Source organism: Notamacropus eugenii, chromosome 4 (genome assembly GCF_028372415.1).
Source record: "Notamacropus eugenii isolate mMacEug1 chromosome 4, mMacEug1.pri_v2, whole genome shotgun sequence".
Classification (NCBI taxonomy): Eukaryota; Metazoa; Chordata; class Mammalia; order Diprotodontia; family Macropodidae; genus Notamacropus; species Notamacropus eugenii.
Genome location: NC_092875.1, coordinates 290,260,928 through 290,278,724, shown reverse-complemented (window position 1 = coordinate 290,278,724; position 17,797 = coordinate 290,260,928). Strand labels below are relative to the sequence as shown.

Genomic DNA, 17,797 nt, shown 5'->3' with positions numbered 1-17,797 from the left:
ATTAAGTAGAAGAGGTGGGATTTCAACTCAGGTTCTCTCACACTAAATCTAGTGTTTCTTCCACTATACCAAAATGTGAATGAGTATAGTCAATAACAATGTTCTTTTGTTTTGCTATGCTGTATCTTTTCCTCTAACAGCCACATTATAAGGTGAGACGCTGCCCTTCTCCATTCCAATGGCATTCTCCTATCCTCAAAGATCTTTCAAATAGCAGTGATGATGGCTCCATAATTAAATCTTCCAGTTCTTTCAGTACCATGGGATTTGATTTTTCTAGCAATAGTGACTTCATCAAAGGCAATTAGGTGCATCTTGTGACTTATCTTGGATTTCAACTCCTTATTGCCCACTTTTGTCCTGTCCTTTTCAATCCAAAGACCATTCTCCTTAGCCAAGAAAAAAGAAGTAAAATAAAAATGTGAACTTCTCTCTGATGATAACTCTCATTATCTTGAATTCACTGTCCCTCCCTGATCTACTCATTTACGGTCCTATCCCTTCTTTGATCTTTTGTTGTTCTTAGCATTTCATACCAGTCTGAGCTCATGATGAGCTTTTGGCTTTGCCAGCAGTATTCTTCCAGGATCATGCCTGATTTTTGTGTTTATCCTCCATCCTATGTAGTCAAATCCAACAAATATCTATTAAGCACATATGGGTAGACGCTATTCTAGGTACTGGGGATACAAATGCGAGAAGAAAAGCTGTCAATTTCATTAAACACACATTTGACTGTAGCAAATATTCTTCATTACTTTACCCTGTTTACATCTTCTATCTCTTTTTTCCATTTTATTTTTTTAAAATCAGCAAAAATCTGTCTTCTCATACTCTTCCATTCCTTTCCCACCAAACTGTGAAAGAAAGAAAAATATCACCCTTGTTACAAATATGTAGAGTCAAGCAAAACACATTTCTCCACTGTCTGAATCTTAAGAATAATGTTTCATTCTGTACTTTGAGCCACTCGTCGCTCTCTTGGGAGTTGGGCAGCATGCTTCGGCATCAGTCTTCTGAAATTATGATGGGTCACTATACTGAGCAGAATTCCTAAGTTTTTCAGAATTGTTTATCTTTACATTATAGAAGTTGTTTTCCTGGTTCTGCTCACTGTCCTCTATATCAGTTTATATAAATCTTCCCACATTTCTCTGAAACCATCTCCTGCATAATTTCCTATAGTACAATTGTATTCCATCAGATTTATTTATTATAACTTGTTTATCCATTCCCTAACTGATGGGTACCCCCTCAGTTTCCAATTCTTTGCCCCCACAAAAGAACTATAGATATTTTTGTATGTCCTTACAGTTTGTTTTACTTAGGACTGGTCCCTCCCTTAATTTACACTCCCTCTATTCACCTCTTCTCCCTTCTTTCCTTCTTATTTTCCTGTTGAGTGAAATCCTTTTCTGTATTCAAATGTGTATGTGTGTGTGTATGTGTGTGTGTATGTGTGTGTGTGTGTTTGTGTGTGTGTATGTGTGTGTATTCCTTTCTCCTTTTACCAGTTTAAATGAGAATAACATTCAAGTGCTGGCTCCTTCCCCCACTTCTTCCTCCTTATTTGTATAGACTTTTACTTGTGCACTCTTATTATGTGAAATAATTTTCCCAAATCTTTCTTTTCCTTCTTCAGTATATTCCCCTTTCCCCACCTTTCAAATCTTCTTTTAAGATCCTCAAGATATAACAGAATCACTCCCAGGCCTTCCATCCAGTTAGACTCCCTTTATGACCCCTGATGATCATAGAGTTTAGAGGGGACACATTTATTGTCTTCCCAAATTAGAATGTAAACAGTTTATCCTTGTTTGGTCCTTTACTCATTTTAGTTCATTCATGCTTACCCTTTTATGTTTCTCTTGATTTGTGTGCTTGCACTTCAAAATTTTTCTGAAGTTCTGGTCTTTTCATCAGGATTAATTAGAAGTTCTCTATTTTTTAGAGGTCCATTTTCCCCTCATTTTTTTGCTGGCTAAGTTATTTTTGGTTGTAAGCCAAAGTATAATCTTTGCCTTCTGGAATATCATGTTCCAAACTCTTAGCTTCTTTTTAGTGGTAGCTGCTAAATCATGTGTGAGCCTGACTGTGACTCTTCAGTACTTGACATCTTTCTTTCTGGATGTTTGCACTATTTTTTTCTTTGACCTGCAAGCTCTAAATTTTGGATATACTGTGGACTGGAAGTTTTCATTTCAGAATTTGTCAGATGGTCTTCTGGTTTTAAGGGATTTGGGCAGTTTTTTTTATTATTTCTTTTATGTGATATTTAGGTTCTCCTTTTGGGTCATGGCTTTCAGGTTATCCAGTGATTCTTCAATTTTTTCTCCTTGATTTGTTTTCCAGATCAGTTTTTTTTACTATGAGATACTTTATTTCTTCCTCCTATTTTCAGTTCTTTTACTTTGGTTTTTAATATTTCTACTTGTCTTATGGAGTCATCATTTTCTATTTGATCAATTCCAATTTTCAGGGAGTTTGTTCCTTGGGCAAAGTTTTGCCCTTCTTATATCAAGGGGTTGATTTGCTTTCTAATCTTCCATAACTCTCATTTCTTTTTTTATTCCACCCCCCCATCTCCTTCCATTAATTTTTTTTAAACTTCTTTTTCCATTTCTTCCAGGAATTCTAATTGGATTTGTGCCCAAATTTTGTTTTCCTTTGAAGCTTTGCTTGTGGACATTTTGAGTCATTGCCCCATCTGGGTTTGTGTCTTGAGTGTTCCTTTCATCACAATAGTTTTTATGGTGAGATTCTTTTTTTTTATTTGTTCATTCTTCTAGCCTACTTCCTGCTATCAAATTTTATGATAGCTCCCTGCTCTTCCATCCTGAACATTCAGGTTGTTTTTGCTGCTGATTTCTTGGGAATATTGAGTATTACATTATTCTAGGATCTCTGGGACAACTCAAGGGACTTGTAATCTTTCAGTTCTCCCAAAACAAATCTGATTGCTGCTTACATGGGGTGAGTTCTGTATACCTGACCTGAGTTTGAGTTTGAGCAAAAGACATGTGGGCTTAACCCATGTAGATTTCTAGTGGATTGTAACTGAATACATGTACTCAGCTAGCCAGCTGGAAAGCTCTGCTGATTCAGAGTTATAGACTTATAGGTTTCCCTTTGATCTGTGGTTCTTGCCATAGTTATTCCTTTACATATTTGACTGGAAGCTGGAACTGAGACTCCCAAATCCCCTTCAGGAGTTTGAGCCTCACAAATGCTGCTTGCTTCTGAACTTGCTCCCTGCTCTAGGAACCCAGTCTAGGACTATTGTCTCTTAAATGGATGCAGCCCGTAGGTGCATTTTTCCTACTCAGTCACCTGGTGTCTATGACTTGAAGCTGGGTAGTGAGTGATAGCTATCATTTGACACCTGTTCCTGCCCCCTACAAAAATGTAACTGCTGAGTCTGGAACCACCTTCTATTCTCCCATTTTTTTCTATTTAAAAGAAATAAATTTCTATTGACACCTTTTTAAAAAAAAAATCATCTGTGTTTTCCAGTTTTTCTTCCCCTCTCTCCAGAGAGCAATCCCTTATAGAATTCTACACCATGATATCTTACCTGTCTTTCTTGTGTCCTTAGAATGTGTGGTTGAGGAAATCTGTTCATTATCTTTTGTGTTCTTTAGGTTTTTAGAGAACTGATTTTAAAGATGGAGTGGTCAGTTTCCCTAGGTTCAACCATCATTCCTACTTCAAATGGTTCTTTGGTGAGAATTAGATCCAGAATAACAATTTCCCTGATTGATTCCTCTATCTTTAGAAAGATGAAATTTTAATTAAAGTAAGCCAAGAATTTAGTTGATGTACTTTTGGCATACAGAGAATTCTAGCAGATGTCCATATAATTTAAATCCACCCCTCCATCATTACTATAGAATGCTTTTGTGCCCAGATTGTAATCTGTTTCCCAAACTTCTCATTCATTCACTCCTTCTGTCAAAGTATTCTATGATAAACACTGATAATACACCTCTTTCTGCATCCAATAATCCTTACTTAAATACTCTATTATACTATACTTTCCCCTTCTGGAGTTCCTCATATGAATGTATCATTTTAATATAGATGCTACTTTGCCAACCATTTAATTTATTTTCTTTTGAGATGATTCTTTTGAAGAGTCATTTTCCACTCCAAAGTCTCATCTTACAAAGTCTTAGAGGTCATTTGCCTCCTTGGGTTATGATCTTAGTTCAACTTGTTCTCAATACTCTGTACATTTCTAAATAAACACATGAGATCATTTTTTAAATTCTTGCTTCTCTTTTGGATTTTTTTCTTCTATGAATTTCTGGGCATCTATACTGTTATCTTTCTTACATTGTAGCTATTCTCTTTTGTACAGTTTGGTGTATTTTTGGAGTTAGTTTTCTCCTACTCTGTTCTTTTTTTTTTTTTAAATATATTTTGTTTAGATTTGCAGGAGTCCAGGCAAATGTATACCAACACTTGTAAGAGACTTCTACCATTCCTGTATTTTAAGCTGGGTTCCTGGAATCCAAAATTGACTTTTAGATACCATCATCTTAAGCAGTCGTTCACTTCCAAAATTGTCCTTTCTCTTCTGAAACCAGCAATGATGAAAATACCATCTGTGCCCTTAATGTCTTGATTTCATCGCTCAAATCTTCATAATCCTTAATAATACTTTCTGGAGCCTTTTTAGTAGTATCATTTATGTCCTCATAAATCATCAGAAGTTAGAAGTAGTCATTAAGTTACTATATAGATATTATATTATTTACTAAACTATGACTTTGAAAATGTTGATTTATTGTAGCAAAATGGGGAACCAGAAAAGGCCATACTAGTAATAGGATATGACTTTGAAAGAAGTTAGAAGATTATTTTCAAATATATTTCCTTATCCAGGTATTATAATATTTGAAATTCTTATATTAGAGATTCATTCCTTTTGGCTTAATAATTACCCTGTCTCTGTAGCCCTCAATTAAAATAAAATATCCCTGGGTAACATGAATTCATGTATGAATTAGTTTATAATATTTTTCTTCAGGAAGGTGGTATTAGATGCTGAGGAGTAGTAAGAAAGTATGTGGGGAATCAAAATTTCTCTGTGTGTCTCAGACAGGACTTGAAAACTGTCTCCACTATGTTATTTTTCCCTGGGGTTTACTGGAAACTATGTGACTTGATATCACAAAATAAACACCTAAGTGATATGTATGGTGAAACTTTCTGACGTTGAAGGTTTGTGTGTGTGGTGTGTGTGTGTGTGTGTGTGTGTGTTTTTGAAGCAGTATTTTTAAAATATCCATCATTATGCTCTCCTGAGTGTTATGCTCTCATTTTACAGTCTACCTTATCTGCTCTTATTCCAGGGCATTATTGGAGGAGAGTTGACTTGATTTTTTTTGCCAGAACCAATAGAAACTAGCAGAAGCAGGTTTCTTTTGTAAAAACTGTATGGACTAATATCTTCTTAGTAAGGACAGGAAAACACTGATTGCTGGGAAGAAAGGCCACTGGAAAAGGATTATAATTATTCAACAAAATTACTTCATTGAAGAATGGGAAATTCATGGGTTAGACAGACTGAGGTTTGCAGATAGCTGTTGGAAAAGAAATTTCTCAAGGCTATGAGGTCAAAGTCCTACTTCAGGAGAGCATCTTTTCTCTTTCCCCCCTTGTTGATTGCTACAGAGAAATTTTCTATCATGCCTATCTGTGGGTGACATGATACTGTTAAGACACATTGATTACTTTGCGAAGGTGAGAGCTAGAAAATTAAGATTCAGTGGATAGGACACTGAACTTGGAATCAAGAAGACATGAGTGCAAATCCTGCTGCAGTTTTTTTTTAGCTATGTAACCCTGAACAAGGCACTTCTCTGAGTCTCAGTTTCCTTCTCTATAAAATGAAGGCGTTAGACTTCATGACTTCTAAGGTCCCTTTCTGTTCTAAATCTATGACCCTGTAAAATACATAAAAAAGTGTCTGTTCCTAAATGGAAGGAAGGACTTGGAAGGTATTCACTTGTAGAATTATTGATGGTATAAAACTGAGAACAATTAATTAATTTGGTTTATTTTCATCCAAAAATATTGCAAATGAAATACAGTTGAAGTACTCAATGTGATTTTATTTAACTAAATGTAAACTCAGTAGATGATTTTTTTTTTGGCCTTTAATAGCATCTTTCAAAATCTGAATCACTTTAGTAAGTACAATTTCATACTCACTTTTTACTACATTTAAAAAATCTAAAAAAGACCATTAACTCTGTAATGTTCCAAATTGTAACCAGCGTCAGGAGTGTGTAAGTGAATAGGAACAGGTATACTTATATCTACATCTGTATTGCTGTGGATGAAAATTGTCTTTAACATTCATTTTAAATCCTGGCATATGTTCCTCAATGTCTCTACCAGGGTCATTCTAATGAAACTTTTAAAAAATTGTAGTTAAATTTTTAAAAAAACCTTACACATCCACACCCACACACGGCTCACACAAGGATAACCTATCAATTACTCTCTCTTCCTGTGTTCTCTTCTATTTTATTTCCCCTAGCTTCTCTCCCCTTCCCCCCCATTACAAATATGGGTATATACCCTACAGCAGAAATACATCATGGTTCAGTGGAAAGGGCATTGAATTTGGAGTCAGATCTGGGGATTACATCTGGGCTCTGAAGTCACAGGACCTGGCTTCAAATTCTGACACTCCCTGTATGATCATAGACATCACTTTCATCTGGAAAATTGAAGGTTAGGACTAGCTGACTTCTGAAGCCCCTTCCATCTCTTGATGCGTGATGCTATGAGTAATTCCACACCCCATCTGTAAAATGGGGATAAGAATACTCACACTCCCAGACTCCCAAACTTTATTATTGTGAGAAAATTTTTTTTAACATCTGCTTTTTCCCTCCTTGGTAGATGAGAGGTGATTTTGGTTCCCCTTCTCATGGTCTCCACATGCTTCAGACCAGGAGGAATTCATTCTTCCTGCTAGGTAGTCTAAGAGTTTGGCTAGGGCTCCAGTGCACGCCTGCGCCCTCTGCTGCCGCCTCCCTGTGTGTGCTTATCTTTTTGTGTGTATGTGTTTAGAGGGGAGGAGTGTTAGGTGACAGGAGGTGGAGGAAGAGTTCAGCGGGAGTCATGCATAGTCTCGTTCACTGATTTACCGGCGCCGGGACTGAAGCAAGAGGCAAGCTCCCTGCACAGCACGCATCTCCTCCGCCTCCACAAAGCTTTCCCTTCCCCATCCCGGTGCCCCACTCTCAGGCAGACACACACGAGTGAGTAGCTGTGGACTGTGCTCCTTAGCAGCATTATCTTTCTCTCTTTTTGCTGTTCCTTCTGTCCCTGGGCGGCTCTGTCGAATAACACACCTGCTCACTAGCCTCCTCTCTCACGGGCCCTCCCCGGCTCCCCTGTCCGGTGGATGGAGCTCTCTCCAGCCTGGGTTAACTAACGATCTTGCCTGTGGCTGCCATTCACCCTGCTCCGGATGGGAGTCTGCTGGGATTCCCCGGATCTGTGCTTCTGCAGCCGGTGGGGTTCCCCGGGAGCGCAGCTCCTGCAGGAGCACGGGTGGGGGAAACCCGGCTTTGGGAGGCTCTAGGACCCCTAAGCTGCAACCGTGCTAGAGGAAGTGAGCTAGAGTCTGGTGGAGGAGCAAAGGGGCTGCTGCCGGATGGATCTAGGAGTTTCTCCGTCTCAGCCGCCTCTCCACACGGTTATTTATTTAAAATCCAGCAGCACAAAGGCAGAGCTTGGATATCAACAGCGAGATTAGACTGGAGCAGAGCAGAGCGCTCCCCTCCCTAATCCCATCCCCCATTCCTACCGCCCCCCCCCCCCCTCCGTTCTCTCTTTGGCTGCACGTATTTCTGTGACCCGAGGACTAATGAGTGGTTTGGGAGCTGGTTGTGGGGATTTACAAAGACTGCACCTCCACTCAGTACAATCCCGCTGATTCCAAGCTAGTAATGTGTACGTAGTGTGTTTTGGAGCAGTTCAGCCATCTGTATGTGTTTAGTGTGTGTGTGTGTGTGTGTGTGTGTGTACACGCATGCACACGCCACTAGCGTACACAGTCTGTACGTTCACTCTGTGTAATTACGAAGCTTCTTCCGTGCTTCCTGTGCCAACGCTCATCTTCTATAGTTATGTACATGTCGCAGATGTCGATCCAGAACTGTTCTGGGTAGACAGAGTGGTTCAGTGTACCACAGGCTTCCCTACCGCTATTTCTTTGTTTCTTGACATTACCCTCCCTTTCTCCAGCATAGAGAATTCCTGCTTTTAAGATGTTCGGTTTCTAGTGGCACCGTGCCCCCAGAGACAGGCTCAGTGTGGGATGCAGCCTTGAATGCCCTTGATGTTTGTAATTGAATATTTCTTTCCGTGGGGTTTATTTTTAGTATTGGAAATACAGGCGCCGGCATGCTGACCTTTTGCTATGGCTTTTGGCTTTAAAGAAAAGGGTCTCTCAATCGATGAATTAAACAGACCTATATTCAGTAGCGCACACGTGGGTTTGCACAAGTATATGTACCTTCTTACACACTCGGAAAGATTTTTTTTTAAAGAGAAGTGCGAGAACGAATCCTCTCTCGTGTTAACTTTCCTTTGTTCTTATGGATATTTTCTATTTTGGGAAATGCAGTAGGAGTAGGAAAGGTTACAATTAGTTCCCCCAAATAAAAGGAAGCTGCTTCTGAGTCATAGCGACAGATTAATAATTATTAACATGTTAAAACAGATGTGCTGCCCATTGCCAAGGGGGCGGGGCAGGGCCGGGAACGTCCGCCCCGCAGACAATGAGAGAGGATCTCTGCCGCCTGGCTCTTATTGTTCCGGAGTCCAAAGACTGAGCCCGACAGCACCCTCTCTCCCCCTCCTCCAGCAGGTTCTCGTCCCGTAGTAGCATCGTCCTGTCCTCTCTCTGTTCTCAGGGTGGTCCAGCGGATCCCCCGGGCTTCCCACCTCGGGAAGCCGGACGAAAGCTTCTGGCCTCTCTGACCTTTCATTTCTCTTTTTCTCTCTGTGCCTTTCAGGTTGGAAGTTTTTCCCCTCGGGGGTTTTAGGAGCGAGGCGGCGAGGACAGAGCTCCCCCTTCCACGACTTCCCAGGAAAGGAAGGCGGACAAGGGATGCCGACGAGCCGAGAGAGCCCTGCTCACCCGCAGCCTAGCCGCCGGTCGTCGGTCCAGGGCCCCAGCACTGTCCTAGCACTTGGCGCCTCCGCGTAACCCGCGCGGGGGGCCCGAGGGGTCGCGCTGCTTGTCTTTCGGGAGTGAGAGAGGGAGGGGATGCCCCCGGGGCAGGCAAGGCGCCCCCTGCGAGCTGCTGACGAGAGGGGGTATTCAGGCAGGGCTCGTTGGAGGACAGCCGGGGGCATGCGGCCCGGAGCCTGCGGGGCTCCCTCTGCCCGCGGGATGCATTTGGCTTCCGTCTGCTAGTTACTATGACCTGCCCCGCGGCTCAGGGTCCCCAGTCCTGGTCCCACGGCGCTTCCGCATGGGCCCGGCTTTGGCGGAGAGCTTCAGCAGGGTCCTCGTGTGGGGTCAGTCACTAACTTAATCTGAATTAGACTTGCCATGGCTGCGCCCGAGGGCGAGGGCCTAACGAAGCTTCAGGTGGCAGAGCAGAAGGAGGGAACAGCAGCCCCCGCTGCCCTGGAAGAGGGCAAGCATGAGACCCGTAGGGCCAAGAGTTTGCCAATTCTGAACTCGGATGGCGGGCGGGCCCCCGGCCCCCGGAGGGCAGATAAAAGGTATAGCTCCTTTAGGAGGTCCAAATCGGGCTTTTATGGTTTCTCAGGGGGCACTGAGGTGAGGCGATGCATAGACCAGGTTCAGCTGGGGCCCAGCTGCTCAGCCTCCTCCCGGACTGTGTTTTCCTGCACCCCTTCCATCTCTTCAGGGATGGTTGGGACCTTAGACTGCAACCACGTGGTCGCCATCGGCAAAAGTCTGTCCGTTTCCTCCACCCAAGGCCTGTCGGTTTCCTCCACCCTGGCAACCCTACAAGGTAGAAGATGCCTCCACGTGGTTTTGACGGATTCCCGTTGCTTTTTGGTTTGCATGTGCTTCCTGACCTTTATCCAGTCATTGATGGTCTCAGGGTACCTCAGCAGTGTCATCACCACCATCGAGAGGCGTTACAGCTTGAAAAGCTCGGAGTCCGGGCTGCTGGTCAGCTGTTTTGACATTGGGAGCCTGGTTGTGGTGGTTTTCATCAGTTACTTTGGAGGCCGGGGCAGGAGGCCTCTGTGGCTCGCAGTGGGTGGACTCTTCATTGCACTGGGGGCTGCTCTGTTTTCTTTACCTCATTTCATCTCTCCACCGTACCAGATTCAAGAACTGAACTCCTCAGTTTCCAACGAGGGTTTGTGTTTGAATGGCAACAGCAGTGCCAGGGACCTTTTGGAGTCACCTGCCTGTTGGAAGGACTCTGGCGGTAATGATCACTCGCTCTATGTAGCTTTATTCGTTGGTGCACAGGTTCTCATTGGTATGGGCTCCACTCCTATTTATACCTTGGGACCAACCTACTTAGATGACAATGTCAAGAAAGAAAATGCATCATTGTACCTAGGTAAGGCATTCTTGTGGTCTTTAACGGTATCCAGCTTCAAAATCAGTGACCAAAATGGGTTTCCTTTTAAGAAGCCACCTTTCCCCCTCACTACCACAAATTTTCAGACTACTTAGTTTGAGGGTGATGCTTCCCATTCTTTTGGTGCCGCAATGATGCTGTTTTCAGAGAGTTAATTTAGAATGACAGTTGCCACCCAGAGTAGAGTAAATAAGTTTTCAAACTAATTATTTCATTCCCAGCCACAGATGACTTTTGATATGAATGAAGATGATAATGGGGATGTAGATTTTTCTCTCCAGGTTATGCTCCTTGCTTCTCCCCTCCTATTTTGCATTGTTTTTGGAGAAACTCAAATCAGTCAGTTATGCTGCAAAACAACTGATCTAAGGGGTTGTGTGGGAGTGGTGCAGTGAGCTGAATTTTGGATTATTTGTTGCCTTTGTTTCATCTCTCCTCCTAATAGTAGGGATAAGCAAAAATTAACTGCAGTGAAATTAGTTTTATTTTAGCCATATATATGCTATATATACATACATATGTATATATGCCATACACACGTGTATGTATATGCATGTACATATGTATATACACACATGTACATACACACATGAGTATATACACACACCCATACACACATATGTGTGTATATACACAAATATATATGTGTACATATACATATGTAAAATGTATTTTACTTGTGCCTCCGGGAAAAAGTCTTGAACGACATCGTTTACTAACTTACATTGAATTGGAAATCATTAACTTTATGACTACTGAATTATATTATATTCTTTCCAGGAAGTGGCTTTTAGATGTTAATAGTCAGCTATGTAACTGCTACAAAATTCGCCCCTACCCCCCCCCTTTTTGTTTTTGCTGAGAGCAGAGAGGAATATATAAGGTGATATCACTTGAAGAATGGTGTGAACCCTGGCAGCCAGGGCAACTGTAACCCAGTTCCTCCTTGACAGAGTCACTTTGAGTGTCTGTACCAGTCTACTTCAAAACTGAGTCCTATAGATGAAGATTTGGCAAGAGTAGGAGATGAGGTGAATATGCCCAAGGTTTGTCTCCTGAAGTTTTTTCTTCTTTTCACTATCCCTTGTGGCATGACCAAACCAGGATATTATTTTTAGAAGGTCAACAGCCTAACTCTCCAGAGTGTTCGTTAGGTTCATTAGATTTAGTTATTTATTTATATGTACGAAGAGTCCAGGGTTTTGAAAATTTCAAAGGCTACTAATAACCATGCAGATGCAATCAGATTATATAATCTTTTCCCCAGAGTAGAGATAATTATTGCCAGAATCTGCTATACATAAGGTGTGGGAGTTATTTAATCATATCAGAAAAAAGACTCCTAGGTTTTATTTTCGTTCTCAGGGAAAATATGTAGGGAATAGTAAGGGGGTGGTATTGAACCATTTCACTCATCCCCTTGCCTCAAACTGCTCTTAAAACTCAGGGGAAAAATCCCAGTCTTTCAGACATTCCATTGACCTTAATTCCATTGGAAGCAACAAACTTCCCTTGTAACAACTGAGAAAATGTATCAGCATCAAAATGTAAAAGCCCTGTGAGGCCGAGACCTAACTTTTTATTTCCCCAAACAGCAGGAAAAGTAAGTAGCAGCTCTCTAAAAGATACAGGTAGATAAGTACTGTCAGAATTTGTTACATAGAGTGTCACAAGCAACCTACCTTGAAGTTTTAAACTCCAGGGAGCATGAAGTAGTGGATAAAGTACTGGGCCTGAAATCAGGTAGTTCCTTACTAGATATTTGACCTCAGGCAAGTCAATGAAACTTGCTGAGCCTCAGTTTCTGTTCTTGTAAAATGGGAATAATCATAACAATTTTCGTACCAACTACCTCACAGGCTTATTTTGTTGAGGAAAATGTCACAAATGTTAAAGTATGTTGTTGATAAACTGTAAGTCTTAAAATGTGAATACTTATATTAACTTTAAGAGATTATTACTTAGTGCTGTTGATTGTGACAGACCCCATTGTGTAAAGAAAAAAAAATCTCCATGTGCCTTTTTAAATTGGGCTCATGGAAGGTAATAAACAAGGTGAAAAGGGTGCTATTTGGTGATGTTACATTTAGTCTGGTGGTAATGAGTGGGTTATTTTTTTTGAGACATGGGGAAATTTTGGACTGTGGCTTTTTGTATTATTTCTCTTTAAGGAACCCACAAGCCCTGAGATTTTCAGGCACACAAAGTACAAAGAAAGTAAAACAGCAGATTTGTAAGGCCATGTACAGAAGGGGGCAAAAGCTTTGGAATGGTGTTTGAGGCCTTGATAAAAAATGCAACCATTCTCCAAGCCCTTTAAAGGCAATTTTAAGGACTCCTTCAGTGAAAAGTCAAAAGGAGATAGGGATTTTAGTAATTCGAGGCAATCTGAATACCAGTAAAGGCTCAGAGATTAATCATGGTCTTTTGAAATATCCATGTTCATATATGGAGGTCATTTTAGGGAAAAAATGGGTAATCACAGATAAGATATGGAGTTTTTATTACTAAATATGTGAAGTACTAACCAATCATGTTTTGGTATTAAAAAGCAATCTGGAATTAGGAAAAACTATCTAGATCAGTATTAATGTTCATTTTCAAATGGAGAGAGAGAAGGTGATGCTTTTGGGGAGAGGAAATGACTCTACAATTAGAGAAAAATAGAGACTGAAAGAGGAAAAAGGGGGAAGACTGGTGGGAAAGCATGTGGGGAGGCAGAGAAAAAGAAAGAACAGAGAGGAAGTAAATTTCTAAACAGAAAAGTTGAAAGCAAATTTGGATCCAGTTTTTTTTTTTTTAATAGAGAAGATTGTAAATGTCACCTTAAAACTATTTTACAGGGAAACTTTTAGTGGCAAGGTATCATAGTGGTCTCATTGAGTTCTCTAATGGAGGGTTAATCCCAACTTCTTATGTTTTTCAATCCCTCTTTAAATTTGCAGAAGGGCAAATCTATTCCATTCATCTCTCAATAGTAATCAGTGAAATTGATTCATTCTTATGGAGGTCCCTTATATGGCCAAAATTAATATTGACCACAGAGCTATAACTAAAGGTAGTGTCACTAGGGCTTTATACCCTGTGTACCAGCGCCTGGTAGGGGGACATGTTTTCTCCCTCCTGAGGACTTCATTGTGATTGCTTGTCTACCCTGTTAGGCTCCCACCACCCATGGTTCCCATTCCTTTCTTATTATCACGTTCCCTTCCAGGTCTCTTGCCTACCATATCTCCCCTTTCTGCTTCCTTCCTGAGGTTTGTGGCCATCAGCCTTTCCACAGGGTCTGGGATTAGAGTCCTTCAGAGACAGACTGCTCCCTCTACAGATATAAATATACCTTGCCAGAATGGATTGTCCTCTATGTTATCCCCCAATCAAGTGAATTACCCTCAGGTGCCAGAATTTCTAGTTCTGACTTTGGCTGAGCTGCCATCTATTCTACATAACAGAATGAGTTACAGGCTGCAAGCCCTCTCACACTTGGACAGGATAACCCCTCCATCATCCCTATAATGAAGCAATTGGCAACAATATTGATGGCAGTGGAGACACAGCGTATGATTTTCATATATAACACCATAAATAGAGTGATGATTAGTGGGAAGATGTGACAGAATTGAAAAGCTCCCTAGTAGCCCTTTCTTGCAGGTGTGGTTTGTGTTTCTACTACCTATAAAACTGTGACAGTCCTGCTTCGTTGCTTTATGTGAAAGCGGCTTTTCTCACTAAATGGGCCATTTTATTTGTGGTGGTTGTTCATTCATTTGGTTTGTCAATTGCTACTGGTTCCTGTCATACCATAGTCATGCCACGTTGTGGCCTTTACAAAGTTCACTGGCAGAATACAGCTGTGGAGAGCTGTTTTTTGATCTTACCGAGCAATGCTGGGCAAGCAGAATTCCTTTTTGTATTAACTTGTTGCACCTATAAGTTGTCTTTGGTCCTCTCAGAGTAGTAGCTTTGCTACCCTGGAGTCTCTTTCACTGTGATTCTCCTTAGAGAGTTGGGTTGATGTGATGAATAGAGAGCTGGCCTCAAACCCAGAAGACCAGCCTCTGACATACACTGGTTTTGGGATTCTAGGGAGGTCATTTAATCCCTTACTACTCTAAGCAACACTTAGATTATAAGGTGCTGACCTGTGTTAATGGAAAGAATTATTTCATCTAGGAGCTTTCTATATATCACAGATCTAGTCTCTATCTTGGGTAGTAGAACCTTTCCATGTTAATATGTATTTGTCTTGTATAACTCATCAGCTGTGGAAGTTTACATGAATTTACCTTCTCAATTGAGAGAAAAAAATGGAAGGAATCAAATTTAACTGGAAAGGACCTGTTAATCACCTGATATACCCAGGAGTACCATTTAGGTCTACTTATATTCTGGGAATGGGATCTGGAATAAAGCTAGATTTGGAACCAAGTTAGGCCTTTGGTATGGGAAGGAAAAAGGGGATTGACTTGGGAATAAGAACCCTTTAGAAGATTTATGTACTGGCCCAATAACATTTATTTATCCATTCATTGAAAAATACTAAGCATGTTAGAAGATTGTTCTAATTGTTTTAACTGTTAAATTACCAAGAAATGAACTGTCAGCTATTTTTGTGTGTATTGAATACACCATATATTTCCTAGGAACCCCATCCTTTTGTGTGATAGAACCGTACACACATACACACACACACACACACACACATACACACACACATGCCCCATTCTGGTAAAAGATAAGCTCCTTAAAGGTAGTAACTCATTTCATTTTTGTCTTTGTATTCTTAACACCAAGCATAGTGCCTGGCTAAAAAACTACATAATTTTTTAAATTATTTTTTAAAATTAATATTTGTTTTCAGTTTTCTACAGTCACTTCCATAAGTCTTAGATTTCTCCCCTTCTTTCTCCCTCCTTCCCTGAGACGGCATGCAATCTTATATGGGTTCTACACATACATGCCTATTAGACACATTTTCACAGTACTCATGTTGAACAGAAAATTAAAATGAATGAGAGAAACCATGAGAAAAACCAAACCAAAATGAAACACAAGAGAAAATAGTCTGCTTCATTCTGCATTCCAGTTCCATAGTTCTTTCTCTGCATATGGATGGCATTTTGCCTCAAGAGTCCTTTGGGAATGTTTTAGGTCCTTGCATTGCTGTGACGGGCTAAGTCTACCAGAATGTGAAGAATTTTTCTGGTAGACATATAGTTGTTTTTAAAGAAATGTTCATTGATTGGTTGCTGTAGTATTTTAAAGTTTGAAAAGTATATATCCTTGGATATAGCAATCTTGTGTGACAGCTGTCACAGGTACTGGGGCAGCTGGGTAAAACATTGGGCCTAGGGTCAGGAAAACAAGTTTGAATCTGGCCTCAGACACTTATAGCTGTGGGACCCTGGGCAAGTCACTTCACTATTATTTACCTCAGTTTCCTCATCGGTTAAATGTAGATAATAATAGCACTTACTTTCCAGGTGGTTGTGAGGATCAAATGAGATAATATTGGTAAAGCATTTACTACCTACCACGTCGTAGGCACTATATAAATGTTAGCTAGTATTACCTCTGTTTTTACAGATAAGGAAATTGAGTTAGGTCAAATGAAGTAGCCACAGAATCAGCCAGAAAATATTGGAGGAGGGTTTTGAATCCAGGTCTTCTCCAAGTCTAGTATGCTAGATAATATCCTGTATCTTGTTCCTGTGGAAAGGACTTTGGACTAATAGTCAAAAATCACAATTCCAGATCCGCCACTGGCAAGTTCTTAACTTTGGATAATGTGCTTTATCTCCATGTTGAGTCTTAGTTTCCTTAGCTGTAAAATAAAGAAATTGGAGTAGGTCATCTTTGTTCATGTCACTAATGAACCAACCTACATGACCTAATCTCTGATCAAAGAGCCTGGCAGAATTGATTCTAATGGCAAGAGCAAAAAAATGGAACCAGACACTGATGAAAAGACATTTGTTGCTCTGATGTTATCTTGCTGATTAGTAGGAAGTTTTCATTTGCTAGTAATGAATAGGCAATCAGAAATTTGAAGTCCCGAGTGTTCAGGAGTCTTTAAAGGACAAAGATCAGGCAGTGAGCACATCTTCACTTTTTTCCTTTTGTGTAGGGTGACTCATTTTTTTAAAGGTACTTAGTACTGCTTGAGGATAAATTCTAGGTACCTTGAGAAAGCATTTTAGATAGCAGATTTTGTGTGTGCGTGCGTGCGTGTGTGTGTGTGTGTGTGTGTGTGTGTGTGTGTGTGTGTATGAGTGACTGGACCTGTGATTTCAATTGTTGAAAAGAGTTCCTGATAAGAATTTCTTACCAGTGCAGATTGGTACCTTTTCTGCAACTTAGGGTCTTACTTGCTTAGGGCACTGAGTGACTTGCTTAGGATTGAGCAGCCTGCTTGTGTCAGCCAGATGCCATATCTTCCTTACTTCAGCACTAACTTGGTTTCTGCTTTGCTATCTTGCTTCCTTTGCAATAGGCTAATCTTTCCTGAGACGCCTGATCACAACCTGATTTCATCTGGGACAGAATGTGCATTTAGAAAGAAATGTAAAACAAACAAGCAGCAAAACATATGTAGTATGAGACAAAACCTTCCCTCCCCTTTCCTCCCCTCCTCTTCCCTTCCTTCCCCTTCCTTCCCCTCCCTTCCCTTCCCTCTCTTCCTTCCTTCCTTCCTTCTTTCCTTCCTTCCTTCCTTCCTTCCTTCCTCCCTCCCTCCCTCCCTCCCTCCCTTCCTTCCTTCCTTCCTTCCTTCCTTCCTTCCTTCCTTCCTTCCTTCCTTCCTTCCTTCCTCCCTCCCTCCCTCCCTCCCTCCCTCCCTCCCTCCCTTCCTTCCTTCCTTCCTTCCTTCCTTCCTTCCTTCCTTCCTTCCTCCCTCCCTCCCTCCCTCCCTCCCTCCCTTCCTTCCTTCCTTCCTTCCTTCCTTCCTTCCTTCCTTCCTTCCTTCCTTCCTTCCTTCCTTCCTTCCTTCCATTTGTGGTGTAGGGGAAAAAACACTGGTCAATTAGAAGGCCTCAGCTATAGTCTTGGTTCTGCTTACAACTAACTTTGTGAATTGGGGAAAGATGTGTTATCTTTCTGAATGTCTTAGTTTTTTTTTTAAAATTAATTTATTTGTTTTCAGTTTTCAACAATCACTTCAATATGTCTTAAATTTTCTCCTTCTTCCCCCT

At 41.0% G+C, this 17,797-nt stretch overlaps 1 protein-coding gene across 4 annotated transcripts in view; it reads left to right on the top strand.

Moving 5' to 3' along the window:
• The window catches only part of SLCO5A1 (solute carrier organic anion transporter family member 5A1), a 395,111-nt gene that overhangs the window by 221,973 nt on the left and 155,341 nt on the right, over positions 1 to 17,797 (top strand). For 3 of the 4 annotated variants that reach the window (XM_072604807.1, XM_072604803.1, XM_072604804.1), the window contains exon 4: positions 9,045 to 10,586. In XM_072604807.1, the coding sequence (XP_072460908.1) occupies positions 9,587 to 10,586 (1,000 nt within the window). In that variant the 5' untranslated portion in view covers positions 9,045 to 9,586. Of the gene's footprint in view, positions 1 to 7,126; positions 7,281 to 9,044; positions 10,587 to 17,797 lie in introns of those variants that run through there. The other variant, XM_072604806.1, reaches the window with a different exon arrangement.